Source organism: Vulpes vulpes, chromosome 2 (assembly GCF_048418805.1).
Source record: "Vulpes vulpes isolate BD-2025 chromosome 2, VulVul3, whole genome shotgun sequence".
NCBI classification, from domain to species: domain Eukaryota; kingdom Metazoa; phylum Chordata; class Mammalia; order Carnivora; family Canidae; genus Vulpes; species Vulpes vulpes.
In genome coordinates this window covers 45736399-45761643 of record NC_132781.1, presented here as the reverse complement: position 1 = coordinate 45761643, position 25245 = coordinate 45736399, and the positions used below count along the sequence as shown (strand labels likewise).

Below are 25245 nucleotides of genomic sequence, written 5' to 3'. Positions count from 1 at the left end.
AGATAGGACAAAGACCTGGAGGTGAGACTGAACTACAGCAGTGAACAGCCAAGGGATGCTAACAACCACCAGAGGCTGGAAGAGGGAAAGAAGGATCTCAGTCCAGTGAAACTGATTTCAACTTTTGACCTCCAGGCAAATAATTTCTGCTATGTTAATTTGGTAGAGCAGCCATGGCACCCACTGATGTTTCCTGCGTAAACGAACACTGTGCTGGTTACCAAGGGGGATTTTCTAATTCCATCATTCCTTCCACATTTGTCGGATGGCACTCTATTTTAAGAAAAACTTTTCTCTTCCTCCATCTATTCCTTTTTTGGGTATGGACTTATGAACTCCTATTTTATTTAATAGGTTATAATCTGTTCCCATTTTTATTGTGGTTTTAAATTGCCTTAGATTTGACAAGTCTAAGATTCTGCAAGCCAGTTTCTCTGTCCTTTTGACAGGGTCCCACCTCCCTTTGAGCACTTCCTTACCATCTGACACATTAAGATATCCCAGGCTCATCTTGTCGTTTCCAAGCCTGTACAAGCCATCCTCCAAGGAGCCCTAGTTCCTTTTAGGGTGAAGTGGCATTCAGAAATGAAGATCTGGTGCTAAGTGGGCTCATAGCTTTTGGGGTATTGCTGCTCCAAAACCCTCTCTATAGACAGATCTAGGGAACACACACACACTATATATAATTATATATACACATAATATATATTATATATACACACTCATATACCAACCAGATCTGAACAGCTGTCTTTTTTTTTTTTCATAAACAGATATCTTTCCAAAGAAGACATACAGCTAGCCAACAGGTACATGAAAAGATACCCTGAATCAGGGAAATGGAAGCCAAAACCACAATGAGATATCACTTCATATCTGTTAGAATGGCTATTATCCAAAAGACTAGAAATAGCAAATGCTGGTGAGGATATGGAGAAAAAGGAACTCTTGTGCACCGTTAGGAATATTAAGTTGGTGTAGCCACTATGGAAAACAGTATGGAGATTCCTCAAAAAATTAAAAATCAAACTACCATAAGATCCAGCAACTCCACTTCTGGGTATTCATCCAAAGAAAATAAAAGCACTAACTCAAAAACATATACATATATACCCCCATGTTCACTGTAGCACTACTTACAAGAGTTAACATATGGAAACAACCTAAGTGTCTACTACTAGGTAAATGGATAAAGGAATTGTCACTCACACTCACACACACACACACACACACACACACACACACACACACACACAAATACACATAGACTATTATTCAGCCATAAAAAGGAATCGAATCTTGCCATTTCCAAAAACATGGATGGACTTCCAGGGCATTATGCTAAGTCAGACAGAGAAAGGCAATTAATGTATGGTCTCTCTTATATGTGGAAATAAATAATAAGCCTGTAGATACAGAAAACAAACAGATTGGTGATTGTTAGAGACAAAAAGTAGGAGGCAGGAGAAATGGGAGAACTGTTTTAGTATTTAGTTTAAATAAAGTGAGTTAAAATAATAGAATAAAATAAATTTATTTCTTCCTTTCTTTTCTCCTTTCCTTTCCATGGCCAGTATGGAGCCCAACATGGGGATTAAACTCACAACCCTAAAATGAAGACCCGAGTTGATATTAAGAGTCAGACACCCAACCAAGTGAGCCACCCAGGCACCCCAAAAAATCTAATTTTAAAACCCTAAATGTAAAAAATAAAATAAAATAAAAAAAATAAAACCCTAAATGTTTATATCTTTATCTATCTATCAAAAACCTTGAGTTCACTCTGAAACCTTCAATTCTAATCCGGAATCACTGATTTCTCCCTTGACTAGCTCCCATAACTTTCAACATATTAGATCAATTCCCCTCATAGGTAACCAAACTCCTATCACTACCTGCCACTGCTACACACATGGACACTCTCCTCTGAATGCTCAAATTCCAAACCTGGTTCTGAGACTACCACCATCCTATTACAAACAAGCACCCTCCCCTTCCCCAGAAACCTGCTGTTGTCCCAGATCCCCACACTCCCAGATGCCGTCATTCCTTCCTTAGGATCCAACAACCACACAGACTCTTACCTCATCTTACTGAGGCTTTGACAACCCATTCTGGGCTGCAACCACCCTCTCCTCATGTATGTTCACCTTACCTGCTTATGTTCCATCCCCAAGTCCAGTCCATGAAGATACCTTCCTCCCTTTGGGCTAACACCTGGTTCTAGGCCATCACCACCACCACCACCACTATCCCTTCCTTGTAAACACCTACCTTGCCTGGCCCCACCTAATTACTTTGGACTGAATTATTCAGGAAAGGAGAGAGCAGGGGCTGCCCGGGTGGCTCACCGGTTTAGCACTGCCTTCAGCCCCAGGGCCTGATCCTGGAAACCCAGGATTGAGTCCTGCATCAGGCTCCCTGTGTGGAGCCCGCTTCTCCCTCTGCCTGTGTTTGTGTGTGTCTCTCTCTGTGTCTCTCATTAATAAATGAAATCTTTATTTTAAAAAAAAAGGGAGGAAGAGAGCAACAATATTTATATTGTCATTTCAGTATCAAAATTATTTCTATCAATTATGATAAATACCACTGTGATATATCTGGAATGATGTTCACTAACTCATAATATGGTTATTTCTGGGTTGTATGAACTTTAGACAATTTTTTTCCTTCTTTGTACCTTTTATTTCACTGCTTGAATCAATGATTTTGTGTGTCTTTTTTTTGTTGTTGTGTGTCATTTTTATTAAAATAATAGTCTCTAAAAATTTGAATACACAAAGATAGAGCTACAAATATATTCTAAGAAGCACTGGTGAAAAATTTTAAATAGTGAAATGCTGTATAATATTAACTAAATTATGTTAAATCTATATAATGACATACAAAATAATATATGGCAGAGGTTTATCTAGGGACATGTAAAAATGACCACTATTAAAAAAATTATAAACCCATATTATGAAGTTTTTTTAAAGAAAATTACAAATTTATAAGTACTTAATGTTCACAGAAAAATTCTAAAAGGATTACAACAAAATTTTTAAGAATAGTTATTTTAGGCAATGGAATTAGTTATTTTGTATATGTGAACTTGATTTATTCATTTTTTTAAAGCAGGCTCCACACCCAGTGTGGGGCTAGAACTTATAAACTTTTTTTTTTTTTTAATTTTTATTTATTTATGATAGTCACACACAGAGAGAGAGAGGCAGAGACACAGTCAGAGGGAGAAGCAGGCTCCATGCACCGGGAGCCCGACGTGGGATTCGATCCCGGGTCTCCAGGATCGCGCCCTGGGCCAAAGGCAGGCGCCAAACCGCTGCGCCACCCAGGGATCCCCTGGGGCTAGAACTTATAATCCCAAGATCAAGAGCCACTGGCTCTACCAACTAAGTGAACCCCTATTCGTGTGAGTTTTAAAATATAGGTATATATTACTTGTATAATAAAAGTTGTTTTACAAAACACAGTGACAAGAACATAAAATTCTATCGGGTGAAGATCCTACTACATGATATACAGAACTAAGTAACTGTCAACCTAGAATTCTATACCTTGTCTCATTTAACTGAGAATGAAACAGACACTTTTAGATGACAGATTTTTATCATCCATAAATTTTCCCTATAAGAGCTGCTAAAAGATATTCTTCAGGAAGATGAGAACTGAACTAAAAAGGAAAGAGTGTGATGAAGGAGGCAAAGAGAAGCCAGCAAACTACAGGGAAGTCTAAGTAACAGCTGCCTACATAGAGAATATACTAATTCAAAGAAATAAAAAACAAAGTTGAGCTATAACACTGAACATAGAATGTTTTGAGACCTTTGCTTATTTGAGAGGACGGTAAAAATAGACCTATCTTAGAATTTCTGTTAATTCGCATATGGGTTATTATTTTTTTTTAAGATTTTATTTATTCATGAGAGACAGAGACAGAGAGAGGCTGAGACACAGGCAGAGGAAGAAACAGGCTTCATGAAAGGAGCCCGATGTGGAACTCGATCCCAGAACCCTGGGATCACGCCCTGAGCCACAGGCAGACACTCAACCACTGTGCCATGTAGGCGTCCCATATAGATTGTTTTAAATGTAAGAACACCCATAAACAAACAAAACCACAGCACAAGTAGAATGTATTTCAAACCAGTAGAGGGGAAAAAAATTAAGGAAAAACTCAATTTAAGGCAAGAAAAATATAAAGCAAAAACATGGTAAAAACACAAAAGTTAGAAAAAAAATCAATAATAAATTAAGCAGAATAAACTCCCCAATTAATCATGTGCTGTTTATAAAAGACATCCAAGGTTAAGAACAGAGAAGCTGAAAGTTAAAAGAAGGACAACCATGTAGCAAACAAAGCAAAAGTTATTTGGAAACCTATAGATGACACTGTAACATACACTGACATACCCTTATTAAGATGGGAATGCTTGCTGTATTTGTTTCTTATGCGTTCTGTGATCGAAAATAAAAAACTTAAAAGCCTCTCCCCAACAAAAAAGGTCCTATTTTAGCAACAGTTACCCAGGAGTAACAGTTACCCAGGAGCTCACCACTGCACTTCTAGCGGCAGAGCATGTCAGTACTCAGCATACTATATTGGCTAAATAAAGTATTTATGATGAAAGAGTCAAGACTGCAAAAAAAGGGCAGTGTTACATAATTAATTACATCATTTTTGCTTTTCTTTCTTTTAAGATTTCTTTATTTATTCATGAGACAGAGACAGAGACAGAGACAGAGTCAGAGACACAGGCAGAGGAAGAAACAGGCTCCCTGCAGGAAGCCTGACATGGAACCGATCCCAGGACTCCAGGACCACACCCCGGGCCGAAGGCAAGCACCAAACCGCTGAGCCACCCAGAGACCCCCAGTAACCCCTTTTCATTAAGATATTTCAAAAGAGAATCCTAAAAACAGTGCTTCTGAAGAGATGAAAAATAAAAGTTCTGTATTCTGTTTTAATCTCCTGCTTTGAAATTTCCAATTTGTTTCCAAATTTCTCTTCCTTTGGTGCCATGTTTTAGTCACCTAAGGTTCAGATCTCAATAGCTGTAAACTCTTAGCTGAAAACTTATCATTGTCTTTTTATTCCTAAATGAATTGTGGTATTCTCTGCTGAAAGAAAAATTAGTCCCCATTCTACAACACAATAAAACCAAAGAAAACCCCCCACAATAAAGAAAAACACCACATACCTTCCATCTTTCAGAGTGTTAACAATAAATCGATTAATCTGGCAAATACAGTTGCTAGACAATTGTTCTTCCTCAACGAGAGGGTTCAACTGTGTTGCCAACATGAAAGCTGAAAAGCACAGAGATTATTTCAGTCCCCACAACATCTCAATCATGACAGTCTGAAAGCTCATCACACCTAGACTAGTAAAGGAAAACAATTATTTTGAACAGGTTTCTAAAATTAAAACCACTCGGATTCTGCATAGTGAAAAACAGTATAATTTACTGTGCTTTAAACATCTGCTGGTACTTTGAAATGTATTTCTTCAAGTGTTCAAAATAATTTTTTCCATCATTCAGGTTTCATGACAAAGACTAGGAAGTCTTTTCTATGTTCTTCACCTTGTGACTAGAGATAGCAAGCATCTATTTTGCAAATTCTTTCTCCCTTGCAAGGTTTCCAACACAGAAATAAAACCCAAAAAAGGCAAGTATAGGACAGCTAACCCATTATATTCATTAAATGTCAGTATCATCCTGAGGGAAATTAATCAAAGAAAACAGAGCACCAGTTAGAGAAAATTAATTAAGCCAAGTGGCAGCTTTCCACTAGATCCAGTCTATTGTTAGAATGCTCTCTGCCAGCCATAATTCTGTCTGAATGAAGTGCATGGCCAAGCAAATGTACGCTTCTGAAATGCCCCCAAATTATTGTAATCAGAGTGCTGGGTGTGCTTTTATCATTTAAATGCAAATTCCTAGATTTATACATCATACTTACAGGATAGAGTGTTCAATCCATCACTCATAAGCAGTCGATAACGGGGTGGACTATTCCCCGTAGTAATGGGACGGATGTTCTAGGATAGAAAATTTGATTCATTAGCCAGGTTGTCTCCCCAGTCCCCAGGGATAAGTAAACTTAAGTGGCAGGAGAGTGGGTTCGTCTTTAGTTCAACAAACACTGAACTGCTTGCCCATTCTCTTGACACCTAAATCCAAGCAAAAGAAAATTACATTTGATGATTTTCCTTCCAGCCTCTACTAACATTATTAAACACAACACAGATGAGAATAAAATATACTCCTCTGCTATCTCTCCCCAACTCAAATTTGACTGAAAATTAATTTTTAAAAAAGATATGACAATGCACCTAATATATGCAAGGTGTTATGCAGAAAACATACTAAAAATACAAAATGGAAAAAAAGAATCCTTGCCCTGAAGGGGCTTACAAATGAGGTGGAGACAGAGGCAAAGAGACATAGAGAATTATGCACATGACACGGGGGTACAGACAAGACATTTACCACACCTTGAAGGAAATCAGAGGCAACTCTCCAAAGGAAGTGAAATACATAAACAGAGCTTTAAGATGAACAGCAGCCAGTTTGGGAGTAACAGGGAGATCATCAGGGCTACTGACTCAGAATTTGCAGGGATGATCCAGGATACTGCTTCCATGCATTTTTAAAATTCCCACTAAAATCTGAGAACTCCTTAAATGAATGAGTTTTTCTTTTTTTAAAGATTTTATTTATTTATTCATGAGAGACACAGAGAGGACAGAGAGAGAGAGAGAGAGATAGGCAGAGACACACGCAGATGGAGAATAGGCTCCATGCAGGGAGCTTGATGCGGGACTTGATCCCAGGACTCCAGGATCACGCCTTGAGCCAAAGGCAGATGCTCAACTGCTGAGCCACCCAGGCGTCCCTGAATGACAGGGTAATGAAGATTTTAAGCAGATATGTTCACTGCAGGCCCACATAAGGCAGATTTGAGCAGGATAAATCTCAGGGCAGGAAGAAAAGTAAGGAGCAGTAGTAATGATGGGTAGCACCACAGCATCCATCAATTGTGGAAAGAACAGAAAGGCAAAGCCTCAAATCTGAACCCCCAAAGTCTAAACCTGGCTAGCACAGTATTAAAAAAGAAAGAAAGGAAAAAGAAAGGCCTGGTTCCTCTCTTAGGGTTACAATAAGATTGGCCTATTTGGGGGGAGAGAATTTCCTAAAGTGGACAAATCTGTATGTGCTTAATCAAATATCATTTGTAATTACATAAAAAGTTTAAAAAATGTTTGATATAAAACATTCATAGGTACTCACAATGACTTGGAGGATGGGTTTTATGGATGTATCTCCCTGTTGCATTATGGCCTGAAAGAGTAAAAACAGAATGAGATACACATTAAAATCATGACCAAAATATAACATATTCTTACAGTTTGGTATTTTGAATAAACCACAGTTAACATTATTATTCTTTTTTAAATTTTTATTTATTTATGATAGTCACAGAGAGAGAGAAAGAGAGAGGCAGAGACACAGGCAGAGGGAGAAGCAGGCTCCATGCACAGGGAGCCCGACGTGGGACTCGATCGCGGGTCTCCAGGATCGCGCCCTGGGCCAAAGGCAGGCGCCAAACCGCTGCGCCACCCAGGGATTTCCCCCCCCCCCCACAGTTAACATTATTAAAGAGACTTTTTGGAGCTTATCATTTGAAAATCCAGTTTAAGTTTTATCACTATGGACAAATAATAAAATCATAAAAGTGGGATACATGCTTACCACAAGGATACACCTCCTACATCCAAAATACAGGCATCACATACATACTCATTGAGAACAGGACATTAATCTGATTATAGTGCCCATTAATAGAGAAATACTAAATATGGTAAATCCTTAAAACAGAATATTATGCAGCCTTAAAAGAATGTTTATGTAACACTGGTGTCTAATGAGTAGGGGCCACAGGTGTGAGGCAGACCTCATCCTGAATCCTCTTTTTATATCTTTTGAAAACCTTATGACTTTTACTAGCAATTATGAAAATAATTTTAAAAAGAGACTCAGTTGGTTAAGCATCTGACTCTTGATTTTGGTTCAGGTCATGATTTCAGGGTTGTGAGATGGAACTCTGTGTCAGGCTCTGCATTGGGTATAGAGCCTGCTTAAAATTCTCTCTCCTTTTTCCTCTCCCTCTGCACTCACCCCCCCCCCCCCCCCAATAATATCTGGGAAAAAAAAAACAGAATATCAATCAGGCTTTTAGTTTGTTTTAAAAAGCCATCATTTAAAGGTAACCATCAGGGGGCGCCTGGGTGGAACAGCTGGTTAAGTGTCTGGCTCTCGGTTTCAGCTCAAGTCATGATCTCAGGGTCTTGGGATCAGGCCCAGCCTTGGGCTCTTCGCTCAGCAGAGTCTGCTTAGGTTTCTCTCTCCCTCTGCCCTTCTTTCCCACTCTCTGGCATGTGTGCTCTCCTCTCTCAAATAAATAATTTTTTTTAAAGAATTTTTTAATTTTAATTTATTTATGATAGTCACAGAGAGAGAGAGAGAGAGAAGCAGAGACACAGGCAGAGGGAGGAGAAGCAGGCTCCATGCACCGGGAGCCCGACGTGGGACCAGATCCCAGGTCTCCAGGATCGTGCCCTGGGCCAAAGGCAGGCGCCAAACCACTGCGCCACCTAGGGATCCCCTCAAATAAATAATTAAAGGTGACCACCAGAAAAACTAACAGCAGTGAAGACTGGTTCTCTGGCCTCTGCTTTTGCCCATGCTGAAATAAATGGTACCACATTAGCCCTTCTGCCACCAACTAAAAAACTGGACAAAAATATACGAATTATTTTCAAATACCGGACAACAGGTAGAGTAAGACTGTGGTCACTGAAATGAGGGGAACCCTACAATCATCCTGGCTTTCTGTACAGAAGCACTTCTGGACCACAGTATGGACAAAGGAACCCAAGAAGAGTGTGGGGGCCCTGCTGAGCACAGGTAGGAGTTCAGGGAGGTGAGTTAGCTGGATTTCATGGATGCAGAGTACCAGAGATGAGGGTGCTACACAGAGAAAGAGCTTCAATAACCTACACGGGATTTCCCTTGAGTCTCTGGCTGAATTCTAAGCTGTGCATACAAAGAGAGATTCCACAAGGCTAGGCCAAAAGTAAGTATTAGACAGTTTAAAATGAAAAATCAGTGGAGTTCCCACAGGCTAGAATACAGTTGAGTTCTAACCAGCCAGAGGGCAGAAAACTCAATAAACATCTGCATTCAGGAGAAACCCCAGAAAGGCCGTGCTTTAGAAACAGGACAAAACTAGACCAAAGTAAAAGCTATTCTAGACCCATTCCAGTCTCTGTGGGATCAGCTGATTTGCAAGTAAATGAACAGTCTGCCAAAACAACTCAATATTCGTTTTTAAGATTTATTTGAGAGAGAGATAGAGCATGCATGTGCATGCACAACTGGGAGGGGCACAGGGAGAGGGAGAGATCCTCAAGCAGATTCCAAGCTGAGCATGGAGCTCAATACAGGGCTCGATCTCATGAAACTGAGACCATGACCTGAGCTGAAACCAAGAGTTGCACTACACAGCCAACTACACCACCCAGGTGCCCTATAACTCAATAGTCTTTAAAGAAATTTTAAAATATTCTATATAACAGTATGGGAAGTAGGCAAAAAGTACTTCTGTTGCACACTGGATTATTGGCTGTCACCCCAAGGAAAAGCACTTATGAAGTTGTTTGTGAGTTGAACGAACTGCTTTTTTTCCACAGAGTATCATTTTTACTTGAAAGGCCAACTGACAAACCCCTTATTTAAACCTCAGAATTTAGTAAATATTTTCTCAAAAATAAAGTGAACCTGTTTTCAAGGAAAATGATAGTTACTGTCAATCATGAAAGGGTTTTCTAGCGAAAATCAGAACTTTTGAAAACTTCTATCCATTAGCAATAAACTTTACAGCTTATCAATGCTTGCAAACTTTTCTGACTAAATTACCGTGGTCAATAAGCATGAATTTTTGTTGTGTAATGAAATACATCAATATTTGGATGATCTAAATAATGCAATGAACCATATTTTCCAAATGACCAATGCATGATATTATAACGCATTAGCAAAAGATCCATTCAAAATGCAAGATAGACTGGTTTTAAAAAAAATTATTAATTTGGAGGGAGGGAGAGAGCTTGTGCATGTGCAAGAAAGCAGGAGCAGGGGGAGGGGCAGAAGGAGAGGCAGAAGCAGACTCCCTCCTGAGCAGGAAGCCAACTGGGGGCTAGATCCCTGGGATCACCTGAGCTGAAGGCAGATGCTTAACCGACTGAGACATTCAGGTGCCCCAAGATAGACCAATTCTATATTCCAATTAACCTTTAAGAAACTACCATTTGTTATAAAAAAAAAAAAAAAAAAGAAACTACCATTTGTTGAATTTTGATGTAGTATTAGAGAAAACCTTTTTCTCTTCACAGCCATTTCTTACACCACATGTGTGGGTTTTCCACGTGAAGCAATTCTCTGCAGACAACAAGTGGGTGTCCTACAAGTTAATTCAACTCTGACACTATGTAGAGTTAGTACAGACCCCACCAGTTAGGGGCTCAGTCCCACAAGACTATCCCCTGCTTACTTCAGACACCAACCTCAAGCAGCAGGTCCTCAGGATGCCCACACTTCTGCCTAACTTGCCTACAAACTGGGGGTTCCTATGACCCCCTCCTCAGGCTCAAAGAACTTAGGATAACACTTTACTGGTTTATCATAATAGATATTATAAAGGATACAAATGAACAACCAGAAGAGGTACATCAGACAAGGTCTGGGAGGGTCTTAAGCATAGAAATTTCTGTCCCTGCATGGAGTTTGGGGTGTGTGATCCTCCTGGCATGTAGATGCATTCACCAACCTGGAAGCTCTCTGATCCCTCCTATTTAGGGGTTTTTTGAAGGTCTCATTACATAGGCATGATGATTAAATCACTGGCCACTGGTGACTAGATCAATGTATCCTGACTCTCTCGGGGGACAGTGGCAGGGCAGAGGGGAGTGTAGGGTTGAGTTCCAACCTTCTTTATTTTTTTCTTAAGATTTTTTATTTATTTGAGAGAGAGAGTGTGCACAGAGTGGGAAAGGCAGAGGGAGAGAGAATTTCAAGCCGACTCAGCACTGAGTGCAGAGCCCCACCTGGGGCTCGATCCCAGGACCCTGAGATCATGACCAGAGTCGAAACCAACAGTTGGATGCTTAACTGACTATGCCACCCAGGAGCCCCAAGACCAAATATATGTAATATACAATATCACAACGATCAAAAAAGAAGCCCGAAATATTTAAAATCTCTCCCTTTTCCCAACTACATACCTGAGGCTGGATTTCCTTCATATAGATCACCTCTCCCCAAAAATATCAATATACTGAATGCAGAAGCTGATATGAAAATCTAGCTGTCATATCTTCTAAAGCCAGATACTAAAGCAATGTGCAAAAATGTAAAACAGTATCAATTTTCTACTTGTTTTGAAATACATAGCTGTTTCTCACAAAAAAATGTTATTTACGCTAGCAGTTTATTATTATCTTAAATGAACAAATAATTTTAGAATATCTCAGTTATAAGTTCAAATATGGTAAGGTAGCTATCTCACAAAAACAAAAGCTCTTGGGGGTAAGAGGGGCAACGATTTTTTTTTTAATTTTTATTTATTTATGATAGTCACACAGAGAGAGAGGCAGAGACATAGCCAGAGGGAGAAGCAGGCTCCATGCACCGGGAGCCCGACGTGTGGGATTCGATCCCGGGTCTCCAGGATCGCGCCCTGGGCCAAAGGCAGGCGCTAAACCGCTGCGCCACCCAGGGATCCCTTAAGAGTATTCTAAGATCAGGGTGCCTGGGTGGCTCAGTCAGAAAAATGTCCCACTCTTTGGTTCAGGTCATGATCTCAGGGTTGTGAGATTGGGCCTGTGTCAGGCTGCGCATTGGGCAGAGTCGGCTTGACACTCTCTCCCTCTGCTCCTATCCTGATCGAACACAGGCTCACACATGCGCGCTCGCTCTCTCTAAAATAAATAAAACCTTGGCAGCCTGTGTGGCTCAGCAGTTTAGCACTGCCTTCAGCCCAGGGTCTGATCCTGGAGACCTGGGATGGAGTCCCACGTCGGGCTCCTTGCATGGAGCCTGCTTCTCCCTCTGCCTATGTCTCTGCTTCTCTCTCTTTCTCTCTCTCTGTCTCTCATAAACAAATAAATAAAATCTTTAAATAAATAAAACCTTTAAATAAAGAGTATTCTAAGATCAAAACATTTGATAATGAGCATAGCATAACATAAATTTATCTAATTGCTATGTTGTACACCTGAAACTAAGATGTTGTGTATCCACCATACATAATAGAGAATCACCATGATTTAGACTAAATATTTGTCTCTCCTCCTCCAATTCAAATGTTGAAGCCCTAATCCCCAATATGATGACATCAGAAGGTGGGGCCTTTGGAGGTACTTAGTTTCAATGAGGTCATGAGGGTGGATACCCCATATCAAAATTATTGCCCTTACACCTGGGTGGCTCAGTGGTTGAGTGCCTTTAGCTCAGGGTGTGATCCCGGAGTCCCGGGATCAAATCCTGAATCAGGCTCCCTGCATGGAGCCTGCTTCTCTCGCTCTCTCTCGCTCTCTCTCTCTCTCATTAAAAAAAAAAAAAAAAAAAAAAAAAAGAATTACTGCTCTTAGAAGAGGAAGAGACACTAGAGCTCTGTCTTCCCACAAAGAGGTCATGTAAACACACAGTGAGATGGGTACAAGCCAGAAACACAGCCCCCACCTAGAACTGAATCTGTTGGCACCTCAATCTCAGATTTCCCAGCCTCTATGAAAAATAAATCTGTTGTGTGCCAGTCTATTTTGTAATAGTAGTCCAAACTAAGATGAAGTGCTCTAAAGCAATACTTAAAAACGTAAAGCAAAGAGTACAGCTAATCAAGAGTGGAAATAAATTCAAATAATAAAAAATACTCAAATAATCCGGAAATCAGGAAAAGCTAAACAACAACAAACAGATGGGACAAGTAGCAAATGAAAAACTTAAACCCAAGCATGCAACAATATTAAGTGTAAATGAGGTTCAAGTACTCCCATTAAAAGGCAGAAATCGTCAGAATGAATAAGATCCAACTATTTGCTGTCTACAAGAAATGCACTTCAAATATAAAGAGGTTAAAAATAACACCTTGGAAAAAGATATATCATTACTGGCAGGCAAAGAAGGCTGCAGGACAAGGAATATTACTAGAGATTAAAAGGGACATTTTATAACAACAGGGTTGATTCCTGAAGAAGACACAACAATGATAAATGTATGCACCTAATAATAGTTTCAATAACGCATGAAGCAAAACTCTACATAATTAAGAGAAGAAATAGACAAAAAGAAGAATAGACAAGTCCACCATTATACTTGGTGGTTTCAACATTCTGTTTTCTGTAATTGATAGGGTAAATGGACCAAAAAATATGTAGAATAGGAAAGATTAAACTATCAACCAACTCGACCTAATTAGATCATCTACCAATTACAGAATACATATTCTTTTAAGTGCACCTAGAATATTTCCATCAAGATAAAACAAGTCTCAATAAATGTCAAAAGACTGAATTCATAGAGTATGTTATTTGACCACATTAGAATCAAGCTAAAAATCCTAACAATAGGATATCTAGAAAACTTTCAAATACTCAGAAATTAAACAGTAAACTTTTTTTTTTTTTAAGTAATCTCTATATCCAACTTGGGGCTTGAACTCACAACCCAGAGATCAAGAGTCACACGCTCTACATACTAAGCCAGTAAGGTGCCCTGTGAACAATAAACTAAAAAACTCATCTGTTGAAAAAGAAATAACAAGAGAAATTAGAAAGTATTATTAACAGAATGAAAATGAAAATACAATCTATCTAAATTTATGGGATTCACTAGAGCAATGCTTAGAGGAAAAATTATAGCTTTAAATGCTTAGAGAAGAAAAAAGGCCCAAAATCAATTATCCATAAGAAACCAGAAAAAGAATAAATAAACTAAATTCAAGCATGTAGAAGGAAGAAATGATAAAAAGAGCAAAAATCAAGAAAATAGAAAATGGATAAACAAGAGGAAAAAAGCAACTGAACCAAAAATTGGTTCTTTGAAGATTAATAAAATTGATAAAGCTCCAGCTAGTCTGATGAAGAAGAAAATATTTTCACTATCAGAAGTGAAAAATGCGAAATAAATGAAAATTAGTAACAACTTTATGAAACAACTTAAATGGGTAAGTCCCATTTGGCTTAATAATTACCCAAATGGGTAATTATCAAAACTGACATAAAAACTGACACAAAAAAATACAGAGAATCTAAATAGTACTACATCCACTAAAGAAACTGAATTTATAATTTAAATTTTTTTTAATTTTTTAAAAAAATTTTTTAAATTTTTATTTATTTATGATAGTCAGAGAGAGAGAGAGGCAGAGACACAGGCAGAGGGAGAAGCAGGCTCCATGCACCGGGAGCCCGACGCGGGATTCGATCCCGGGTCTCCAGGATCGCGCCCTGGGCCAAAGGCAGGCGCCAAACCGCTGCGCCACCCAGGGATCCCTGAATTTATAATTTAAAATATTCCAACAAATATAACGCTAGGTCCAGATGGCTTTACTGGTAAATTTTATCTAACATGTAAAGACAAAAAACAAACAAACAAAACAATCTTGCACAAACTATGTCAAGAAACAGAAGAGAACATTTTCCAACTCATTTTATGTTAGGTTTACCTGATAGAAAAAACAAAGTCATTCTAAGAAAAAATACAAACCTATATACCACTCATGAATGTAGATGCAAAATACCACTATACATTCACTAGAACAATTAAACTTAAAAAGACTGACAAAACTAAGTGTTGGCAAAGGTATGGAGCAACTAGAATTCTCACAATCACTTTGGAAAATAGTTTAACAATTTCTTACATTCACTTAACATATAAACCAGCAAGTACACTCTTAGGTATTTATCCCAGAGCAAAGAAAATATTATTTCCACAAAAAGACTATACATAAGTGTTCATAGCATCTTCATTCATAAAATCCAAAAAATGAAAATAACCCAAATGTTTAACAACAACAGGTAAATTAAACAAATAGTGTTTATTCCCACAACGGAATACTACTCAGCAATAAAAGGTGCAAACTACTGAAACATAGATAAATCTCAAAAAACATTTTGCTGAGACAAAGAAGCCAGATACAAGTTCACATGAAGTTTTAGAATAGTCAAAACTAACCTATAGAGATTAAAAACCAGAAATTAGGGGATCCCTGGGTGGCGGAGCGGTTTGGCGCCTGCCTTTGGCCCAGGGCGCGATCCTGGAGACCCAGGATCAAATCCCATATCAGGCTCCCGGTGCATGGAGCCTGCTTCTCCCTCTGCCTATGTCTCTGCTTCTCTCTCTTTCTCTGTGACTATCATAAATAAATAAAAATTAAAAAAATAATAATAAATAAAAATTTTAAAAAAAACCCAGAAATTAAAACTCTGGTTTATCTAGGTTGTAGGCAAGGAATAGGGAAAGAGCAGGGAGATTGGAGTGGTATATACATTTGCCAAAGCTCATCAAACTGCACACAACTTGATGAGATTTTACCATATATACTTATTATATACATTACAGCTTTCATTAAGTGTAAATCACATTGAGTTTCAATAAAGATGATTTTTTTTTTTTTTTTTTTAGTTTCTAAGGAACAGAACTGGGGCACGGTGGGGCAAAAGGTCAGTAAATTCATAAAACACCTTTCTGCTCTATTTGATTTTAAAACCACATGCACGTATTAATTTATTATTCTTTTTAATTTGTGTCATCACAAAGTGAATTTAAGATCAAATCTTCTGGGACATACAACATGATATGTACAATTTAGACAAAATTGCCTTAAATTTTCTAAATTAACATTGCCTATAAAAATACAAAGTAATAAACCCAATTAAAAAGTGGGCAAGACTTTAGAACATTTTTCCAAAGACCTGCAGATGGCCAACAAAACAAATAGGATCCTCAATATCACTAATCATTATGGAACTACAAATGAAAACCATAACCAACTGGCTATCATCAAAAAGACAAAAAATACAAAGTGTTGGCAAAGATGAGGATGAAAGAGAACCCTTGTATACTACTGTTGGTGGGAAACATAAATTGGTGCAGCCAATATGGAAAACAGTATGGAGGCTCCTCAAAAAAACTAAATATCAGATAAAGAAGCAACCTAGGTGTCTCTAAAGAGATAAATGGATGAAGAAACACACACGAATATTACTCAGCCATCAAAAAGAATGATTTTGCCATTTGTGACAACACGGACCTAGACAGTATTATGCCAAATAAAATAAACCCGATAGAGAAGACAACTGTATGATTTCATGTTGGATCTATAAAACAAAACAGAAACAGACTCATAGATACAAGAAACAAACTATTGGTTACAAAAGTGGGAGTGACTGGGGGGGTGCCGGCAAAATGGGTGAAGGGTAGTATGAGTTTCAGCCTTCCAGATATAAAATCAATGGGTTATGGAGATGTAATGCACAACACAGAGAATTTAGTCAGTAACAATGTAATAACTTTGTGTGGTGAGTGATAGTAACCAGATTTATCATGGGGATCATTTCCTAGTATATAAAAATACCAAAATACTATGCTAAACATCTGAAACTAATAGAATACTGTATGTCAATTACACTTCAATTAAAAAAATTAAAAAAATTAAAAAAATAAAAAATAAAAAACAACAGAATGAAATAGTTAAGGGCACGTGCAAATCTTCACCCCACTGACAAATTATTTAACTTCTTTGCACTTTAATTTCTTCATCTGTGAGATGCAGGTAATTCAGGGTTACTGTAAGTACTATTATAAATAAAGTATCTGGCACATTGGAAATGGCAGAAATATTAGTCCCCTCTCCTTTCTTTCTATTACCCAATAAGTTAAGATACAAATGCTATTTATTCTACTTACCACAATACTTCCATGCATAATCTCTTTTATGTTAGCTTTTATCCTAAATGCCTCTACTATTTGTGTTAGTTTCTTACCCTTTCAGCCTGTGTCTTTCGAACTAAAATAATACTACTTGCTTTAGCTGATAATCAGAGTTGGCAAAAGTTCTCCACATAAAAATTTTGTCATTTATGAACAAAACTTAATACTTGACCTAACACTGCAGAGATGCTTCCAAAATTTTGAATATAGCAAAAACTGATCAAAAAAAAATTTTTTTTGTTGGTTTTATGATAGTCACAGAGAGAGAGAGAGAGAGAGAGGCAGAGACACAGGCAGAGGGAGAAGCAGGCTCCATGCACCGGGAGCCCGCTGTGGGATTCAATCCTGGGTCTCCAGGATCGCGCCCTGGACCAAAGGCAGGCGCCAAACCGCTGTGCCACCCAGGGATCCCCTGATCAAATTATTAACACTACAATCATTCTTTTTATTTTTTTATTTAAGATTTTATTTATTTATTCATGATAGTCACACAGAGAGAGACAGAGAGGCAGAGACACAGGCAGACGGAGAAGCAGGCTCCATGCACCGGGAGCCCGACGTGGGATTCGATCCCGGGTCTCCAGGATCGCGCCCTGGGCCAAAGGCAGGCGCCAAACCGCTGCGCCACCCAGGGATCCCTAATCATTCTTTTTAAAAGTGAAAGACGATTCTTAATTTATCTCAAAAGCCCAAGGTAGAGGCACTTGAGTTGCTTAGTCAGTTCAGCCACTAACTTTTGATTTCAGCTCAGGTTATTTCAGGGTCCTGGGATCTAGCCCTGCACCATTGGGGCTCCCAGCTGAGTGGGGAGTCTGCTTGTCTCCCTCTTTCTGCCTCTCCCCACTGAAAATAAATAAATCTTAAAAAAAAAAAGGCACAAGGTAGCAGGTATAAGTAAATGAGAACTATAATTTGCAATCAGCTCTCAGGTTTAATTATTCCTAATTTATTCAAATAGTCACTCCACTCTGCCAACTATTCTTGCTCATTCATCTCGGTCCGTTTCTTTTCACTGCCTCATACACACCTAGCTAACATTTACTGGATAACCTAAAACTTGCCAGCACTGCTCCAGGTATTTAGGAGACTATTTTGTGGAAGAAAAAAAAAAGATGTAATTTTAGGCCTCAAAGAGTTTATAATTCAGTGAGGAAGACAGAAAGTAACTGATATTAGTCAAATAAAAAATTACATCCGATGGGCAGCCCCGGTGGCTCAGGGGTTTAGCGCCACCTTCAGCCCAGGGCCTGATCCTAGAGACCCAGGATCAAGTCCCACGTCAGGCTTCCTGCATGGGGCCTGCTTCTCCCTCTGCCTTTCTCTCTCTCTCTCTCTGTCTTTCATGAATAAATATTTTTTAAAAATTACATCTACAATTATTAATAAGAGGTAACATATACTGAGCATTTACTGTGTACCAGGCATGGACTAAGCGCTTTAAATAGCTCACCTAATCCTCCCCCTAACATTAGGCAGTAGGTACTAGGCATCATTACCCTCATTTTAAGACAAAAGGCAAAGTTTAGTATCTTACCCAAAGTTGCACAGGTAGTAAGTGAAGAAGCAGGAATTAGGGTCTCAAAATAAAGAGAATTAGGCTAGTAAGTCAAGGAAGGCTTCTCTGAAGACGTGAGCTGAGATTTGAAGATTGTTAGCCAGGGAGGGGAGAGTGAAGAGCCACAAAGGCAGATGGAAAAGAACGTGCAGGGATCCCTGGGTGGCGCAGCGGTTTAGCGCCTGCTTTTGGCCCAGGGCGTGATCCTGGAGACCCAGGATCGAATCCCACGTCGGGCTCCTGGTGCATGGAGCCTGCTTCTCTCTCTGCCTATGTCTCTGCCTCTCTCTCTCTCTCTCTCTGTGACTATCATAAATTAAAAAAATAAAAAAAATAAAAAATAAAAAAAAAAGGAAAAGAACGTGCAAGAGTAAGAAATATACCAGGAATTTAAAAAAGAGAGAGAGAGAGAGAGAGAGAGAGACAAAAAAATGGAAAGACATTCATTCCATGCTCACAGGTTTTGAGGAATAAATATTGTTAAATTGTCTCTACCACCCAAATTAATCTACACATTTAATGCAATCCCTATCAAAATACCAACATTTTTCACAGAACTAGAATAATCCTAACATTTATAAGGAACAACAAAAGACCTCAAATAGCCAAAGCAATCTTGAAAAAGAAAAACAAAACCGGAGGCATCACAATTCCAGACTTCAGGTTATATTACAAAGCCACAGTAATCAAAACAGTATGGTACTGGCACACAGATCAATAGAACAAAACAGAAAACCCAGAAATAAGCCCAATTATATGATTAATCTTCAACAAAGGAGGAAAAGAATACACAATGGGAAAAAGTCTCTTCAAGAAATGGTGTTGGGAAAAGAATGAAACTGGACCACTTTCTTTCACCATACACAAACATAAACTCAAAATGGATTAAAGACCTAAATGTGAGACCTAAACCATAAAAATCCTAGAAAAATCCTAGAAGACAGCGCAGGTAGTAATTTCTCTGACACCAGCAGTAGCGACATCTTTCTAGATATGTCTCCTGTGGCAAGGAAAATAAAAGCAAAAATAAACTGCTGGACTACATCAAAATAAAAAGTTTCTGGGATGCCTGGGTGGCTCAGTGGTTGAGCATCTGCCTTTGGCTCAGGGCGTGATTCCAGAGTCCCAGGATCAAGTCCCACATTGGGCTTCCTGCATGGAGCTTGCTTCTCCCTCTGCCTATGTCTCTGCCTCTCTGTGTGTGTCTCTCATGAATAAATAAATAAAATCTTTAAAATATAAAAAATAAAAAGCTTCTGCACAGCTAAGGAAACAAACTAAAAGACAACCTACTGAATGAGAAGACAAATGACATATCTGATGAGGGCTAAGTATCCAAAATATATAAAGAAATGCTACAACTCAACACCCAAACACAATTCAATTTAAAAGATGGGCAGAGGACATGGACAGACATTTCTCCAAAGAAGACATACAAATGGCCAACACATGAAAAAAATGTTCAATACCACTCATCATCAGGGAAATGCAACTCAAAACTACAATGAGATACCACCTTACGCCTTTCAGAATGGTTAAAATCAACACAAGAAACAAGTGTTGACAAGGACGACGTGAAAAAGGAATCCTTGTGCACTGCTAGTGGGAATGGAAACTGGTGCAAAAATAGTATCGGGGTTCCTCAAAAAAATAAAAGTAGAACTACTTTGGATTCACTAATTGCACTGCTGAGTACCCAAAAATATGAAAACACTAATTCAAAAGGATCCATGTATCCCATGTTTATTGCAGCATTATTTACAATACCCAAATTATGGACGCAGCCCACGTGTCCATTGATAGATGAATGGATAAAGATGGGTGCACATATACAATGTAACTTTTTTTTAAAGATTTATTAATTCATGAGAGAGGCAGAGACACAGGCAGAGAGTGCTGGGGAGCAGGCTCCCCATGGGGAGCCCGATGTGGGACTTGATCCCAGGACCCCAGGATCACCCCCCCTAGCCAAAAGCAATCTCAACCACTGACCCACCCAGGTGCCTGAATATTTTTTTTAATTTAAAGATTTTATTTATTTATTCATGAAAGACACACACACAGAGAAGCAGAGACATAGAGGAAGAAGCAGGCTCCCTGCAGGGAGCCCAATGTGGAACTTGATCCGGGGACCCTGGGATCATGACCTGAGCCAAAGGCAGAGGCTCAACCACTGAGCCACCCAGGCATCCCTATGCAATAGAATATGATTTGGCCATGCAAAAGAGTGAAATCTTGCCATTTCCAACAACATAAATGGAGCTAGAAAGTATAATCCGAAGCAAAATAAGTCAGTCAGAGAGACAAATCCCATGATTTACTATATATATATATATATATATATATATATATATGGAATTTAAGAAACAAATGAGCAAAGGAAAAAAAGGAAGAAAGAGACAAACCAAGACACAGCTCTTAACTATAGAGAACAAACTGATGGTTACTAGAGGGAAGGTGAGTAGGGGGAGGGGAGAAACAGGTGAAGGGGATTAAAGAGTACAATTTTCATCATGAGCAATGAGTAATGTATAGAATTGCTGAATTACTATATTGTATACCTGAAACTAACAGAACACTATACATTAACTAAACCAAAATTAAAAATTAAAAAATTAAAGAACAAAAACAAATAAAAGGAAGAGAGAACAAATGAGAGTATGTGATGGGAATTGGTGTGTTTGGCGGGGGAGAGGGGAAGTCTGTAGTCCAGGCAAGAAATGATGGAGCTAGAGTAGAAGAAGAGAAGCAGATGGATTTAAGAGATATGTGTGGAGTTAAAACACTGGACTTGGTGATGGACTGGACATCTAAGGTGATGGAAGTTTGCAGTTAGCATGATTCCACAATTACTGGCTAGCATATCTTAATGGATAATGGTGCCATTCATCCAGATAGGGAACACCAAGAGGCCCAAATAGTAAAATAACACATTTGCTTTGGGACATGTTAAATTTAAAATGCCTTTAAGGGGGCGCCTGGGTGGCTCAGTTTCTTAAGCATCTGCCTTTGGCTCAGGTCATGATGGGTCCTGGGGTCCAGCTGTGTGAGGCTCCCTGCTCAGTGGGGAGTCTGCTTCTCCCTCCCCCCCCCCCCCCCCCCCCGCCGTTCACGCTCTCTCTCTCAAATAAATAAATAAAATCTTAAAAAAAAAAAAAAATGCCGGGCAGCCCGGGTGGCTCATAGCTTAAGCGCCGCTTTCGGCCCAGGGCGTGATCCCAGAGTCCCGGGATGGAGTCCCGTGTCGGGCTCCCGGTGCATGGAGCCTGCTTTTCCCCCTGCCTGTGTCTCTACCTCTCTCTGTGTGTGTGTGTCTCTCATGAATGAATAAATAAAACCTTTTTTAAAAAAATAAAATAAAAAATGCCTTTGAGGTATCAGGCAGGCAGACACACTATAGAGGTCTATTTTTCAGAGTAAAGGTGGCTCCGGACAAAGAAATTTACGAGCAACTGACATATGGTTGGTAATGAGACTGTGTTGGTCAAAGAGGGCCCAGAACATAACCTTGAGTAAACAAAAACTTACAACGAGGGACCTGCAAATATGACGAGGAAGACGAGCCAAACCAAGCCATAGAAGCCCAGAGAAGGGAGTGTTATCAGAAAGACGAAATGCTCAACACACCTAAACACTGCTGAGAACTCTGGTAGAGATAAAAACGGAAAAGCGTCTGTTGGATTTAACGACTTGGAAACACCGTTAACTTCAGCCCAGGTTCCCTCGACCGTGATCGAGGGAACGACGGACTGGGGTCTGTTAATGGGAGGTGAGCTGAAAACAGACAACTCTAGAGAAGTTTGGCTGTGGATGGGGGACAGGGAGGAGACAGCGTGGCCGAAGGAGGGAGACGCGGGACCATCGAGTTAATTTTGCTTCCTTTTCTTTTTTTTAATTTTTATTTATTTATGATAGTCACACAGAGAGAGAGAGAGAGAGAGAGAGAGAGAGAGAGAGAGGCAGAGACACAGGCAGAGGGAGAAGCAGGCTCCATGCACCGGGAGCCCGACGTGGGATTCGATCCCGGGTCTCCAGGATCGCGCCCTGGGTCAAAGGCAGGCGCTAAACCGCTGCGCCACCCAGGGATCCCTGCTTCCTTTTCTTAAGTAGAAAAAACATGGGCACGTTTAAAAGACGACAGTAAAAATTCTTGGAGACGGTGATGATTTTGGGGAGTCACTCGACGGTCTCCCCCACCCCCTTTATCTTCTCCCGCGTTCTCTCCCATCGCCTCCAGCCCCCCTTCTCCCTTTCCCACCCCCACAACCCCAGGGTCCCCAGCCACCCCGGCCTGCCGGTGCGCAGGCGTCTCCTCACCGCAATGGCCCCCTCGCTCAGGTGGCCCACCATGACTCCGCCGCGCAAACTCCCGCGCTCCAGCTCGTCAGCAGACCCCACTTCCCTACTGGGGCCCCGCGCGCTCCAAAGCTATTGGGCCAAGGAGCTGCAGGCACCACCCCCGCCTACTGACATGCGCAAGGCACGGGGGCGGGCTTAGTGGCGGGGCAGCCGCCGCATTGGCCGAGGCGTTGCGAGCAGCCCGCCCACGTGACACGCGGGAGCCCAGGCTGAGGCCCTAGTCACCCGACGGCTGCGCCAGGGGGCGGGGCCGGAGCGTGGGTCGCGCCAAGGATGACGCTAGCTCCTGCTCTGGGCGCTAGGTCTAGTCCCGGAAGCTTTCCGAGACGCGTCTCGGAAAAAAAACTTGGCTCGGCCTTTGGCTGACAGGCCTACTGGTCGCCCAGAAGAGAGAGCTGTTCGCTGATGACTGCTGCCAACGGTAGTCAAAGCACCAGCTTGATTACTTCAGCAACCGAAACGCCGAGCTCCCCCCGTTGCTAAACCCCGAGCTTGGCCCATCGGGGCTTTTCCTAAGGTAAATAGGATCCGATCGCCGCCCTCGGAAGAAAGCGTAGTCTGTCGAGGGAGTTACCGCACTGAGTAGCCTTAACTCAATGTAGACATGATATGGGCCTCAGAAGAGACATAAAGTGTTCCGTGCTCGCAGATGGAAAATCAGGGAAGGCTTCCTGGAGGAGGTGCTATTTGAAGTGGTTCTTGAAGGGGGTGTGTGCAGATTTGCCGAGTGGACTCTTAAGTGAGGATAGGGATGCTACCAGAAGGATGGCATGGCCTATGCAACAACTAGAGGCAAATAGCCTGGCAAGTTGGGGATAGCTTTAAGTAGCTCAGAATAATAGAGTACAGAAGAAGACGTGAGACTTGGGCATTAGAAAATGAGCCCAGGGGTCGAATAGTGAAGGATTTGTACAGGGCTTCCCCAAAAGCTTGGAGGAGCTTTAAGTCAGAGGACCTACATCTGTCTCAATGTGGAAGATGAATTGAATGACCTGGGGATTGAAAGAAAAAACAGCTGTGTAAGAGATACATTTGTTAATTAAATAGTAGGTGGGGAGAGAGAAAAATCTGTGATGTCTGACTTGAACAGCTTGGGAAGATGGAGGTCTGAGGCAAGCATGGTGCGTGGAACAAATTAGGCCTTCAGTAAATATTTCTGAATAAAAGGATTTTCGGTGAATAGGTGTGAGACAAAATAGATCCTCAGCATGTAAACTATGGAAAAAGACCACAAGAATTGATTTTGTTGCTTCATGTTTGCTGGAGTGAAAGGTTGATTTTTTTTCCCCTAGAATTGTGCATTTGTAGAAATCTGAATTCCTTATTTTCTTATTTATTTTATAGACCTAAAGTAGAATGGATCTGCCTGTGGATGAGTGGAAATCATATGTATTTCAGAAGTGGTCTTTGCTCCCGAAGTCCATTCAGGACACAATTTCTACGGCAGACGCTTTAAGGGATATCTTTCTTCACTCTTCTTCGCTTCTTCAGTGAGTGAAAGCTTTAACGGGGGAAATTTTGATCTAGGAAATGTTCTCTTTTATCATTTGCTCTTAAATTCTATCTCGTTTTCATGGAACGATTAAGTTCAGATTTTTATATTTTGGAGCATTCAGCAGTTCTTGCTGTTTCCAGTTTTTTCTAAGCTACTATTACAGAGCAGGCAAGAATGCTAATAGTTTTTTTTGGTGTCAGTGTTATGTTTCAATAATCAATGCTTTGCTCTAGAAACTAGGCTGTGAACTTTGCCATTTCCCAAAAGATATAGTGGGCATTTACTAGCTACACATAGAAAGTTATAAGTGCTCAAATTGAGAAAGGACTTTAGGGAAAAAAAAAAAAGAGAAAGGACTTTAGAAGTCATGTAGTCTAACCCCAGTATTTTTCACTCTCTTGACTACCCTCTGTAGTAAGTAATACTATTTTATATCACAACCTAGTATGTACAACCATATATAGAAAATTAAAGCAAGAGTTTCCCAAAACTTCAGTGAATTTTTATTGGCCACCTGTTGTGCTAGCCACTGTGCTAGATGCTTAATGAACAAAAAATACATCAGTGAGGGGTGCCTGGCTGGTTCAGGAGGTAGAACTTATGACTCTTGATCTAAGGGTCGTGAGGTTAAGCCCCACATTGGGCAGTAGAGTTTACTTGAGAGGAAGGAAGGAAAGAAGGAAAATACATTAGTGAATAGAAAACAGGCACAGATACTTATCCTTGAGGAGCTTAATTCTGGCAAAGAGGGATAGACATTAAACATAAATAAGCAAAAT

At 40.1% G+C, this 25245-nt stretch overlaps 2 protein-coding genes across 3 annotated transcripts in view; one reads left to right on the top strand and one right to left on the bottom strand.

Moving 5' to 3' along the window:
* The window catches only part of RPA1 (replication protein A1), a 77826-nt gene extending 54657 nt beyond the window's left edge, over positions 1-23169 (bottom strand). The window contains exons 1-4 of the mRNA XM_026016282.2: positions 22930-23169; positions 7296-7346; positions 5965-6043; positions 5202-5310 (exon numbers count right to left, since the gene is read on the bottom strand). Of these exons, the coding sequence (XP_025872067.1) occupies positions 5202-5310; positions 5965-6043; positions 7296-7346; positions 22930-22962 (272 nt within the window). The 5' untranslated portion in view covers positions 22963-23169. The remainder of the gene's footprint in view (positions 1-5201; positions 5311-5964; positions 6044-7295; positions 7347-22929) is intronic.
* Positions 23109-25245, top strand: part of SMYD4 (SET and MYND domain containing 4) — a 54669-nt gene continuing 52532 nt past the window's right edge. The window contains exons 1-2 of one of the 2 annotated variants that reach the window (XM_026016281.2): positions 23109-23488; positions 24316-24461. In XM_026016281.2, the coding sequence (XP_025872066.1) occupies positions 24328-24461 (134 nt within the window). In that variant the 5' untranslated portion in view covers positions 23109-23488; positions 24316-24327. The remainder of the gene's footprint in view (positions 23489-24315; positions 24462-25245) is intronic. The other variant, XM_072747939.1, reaches the window with a different exon arrangement.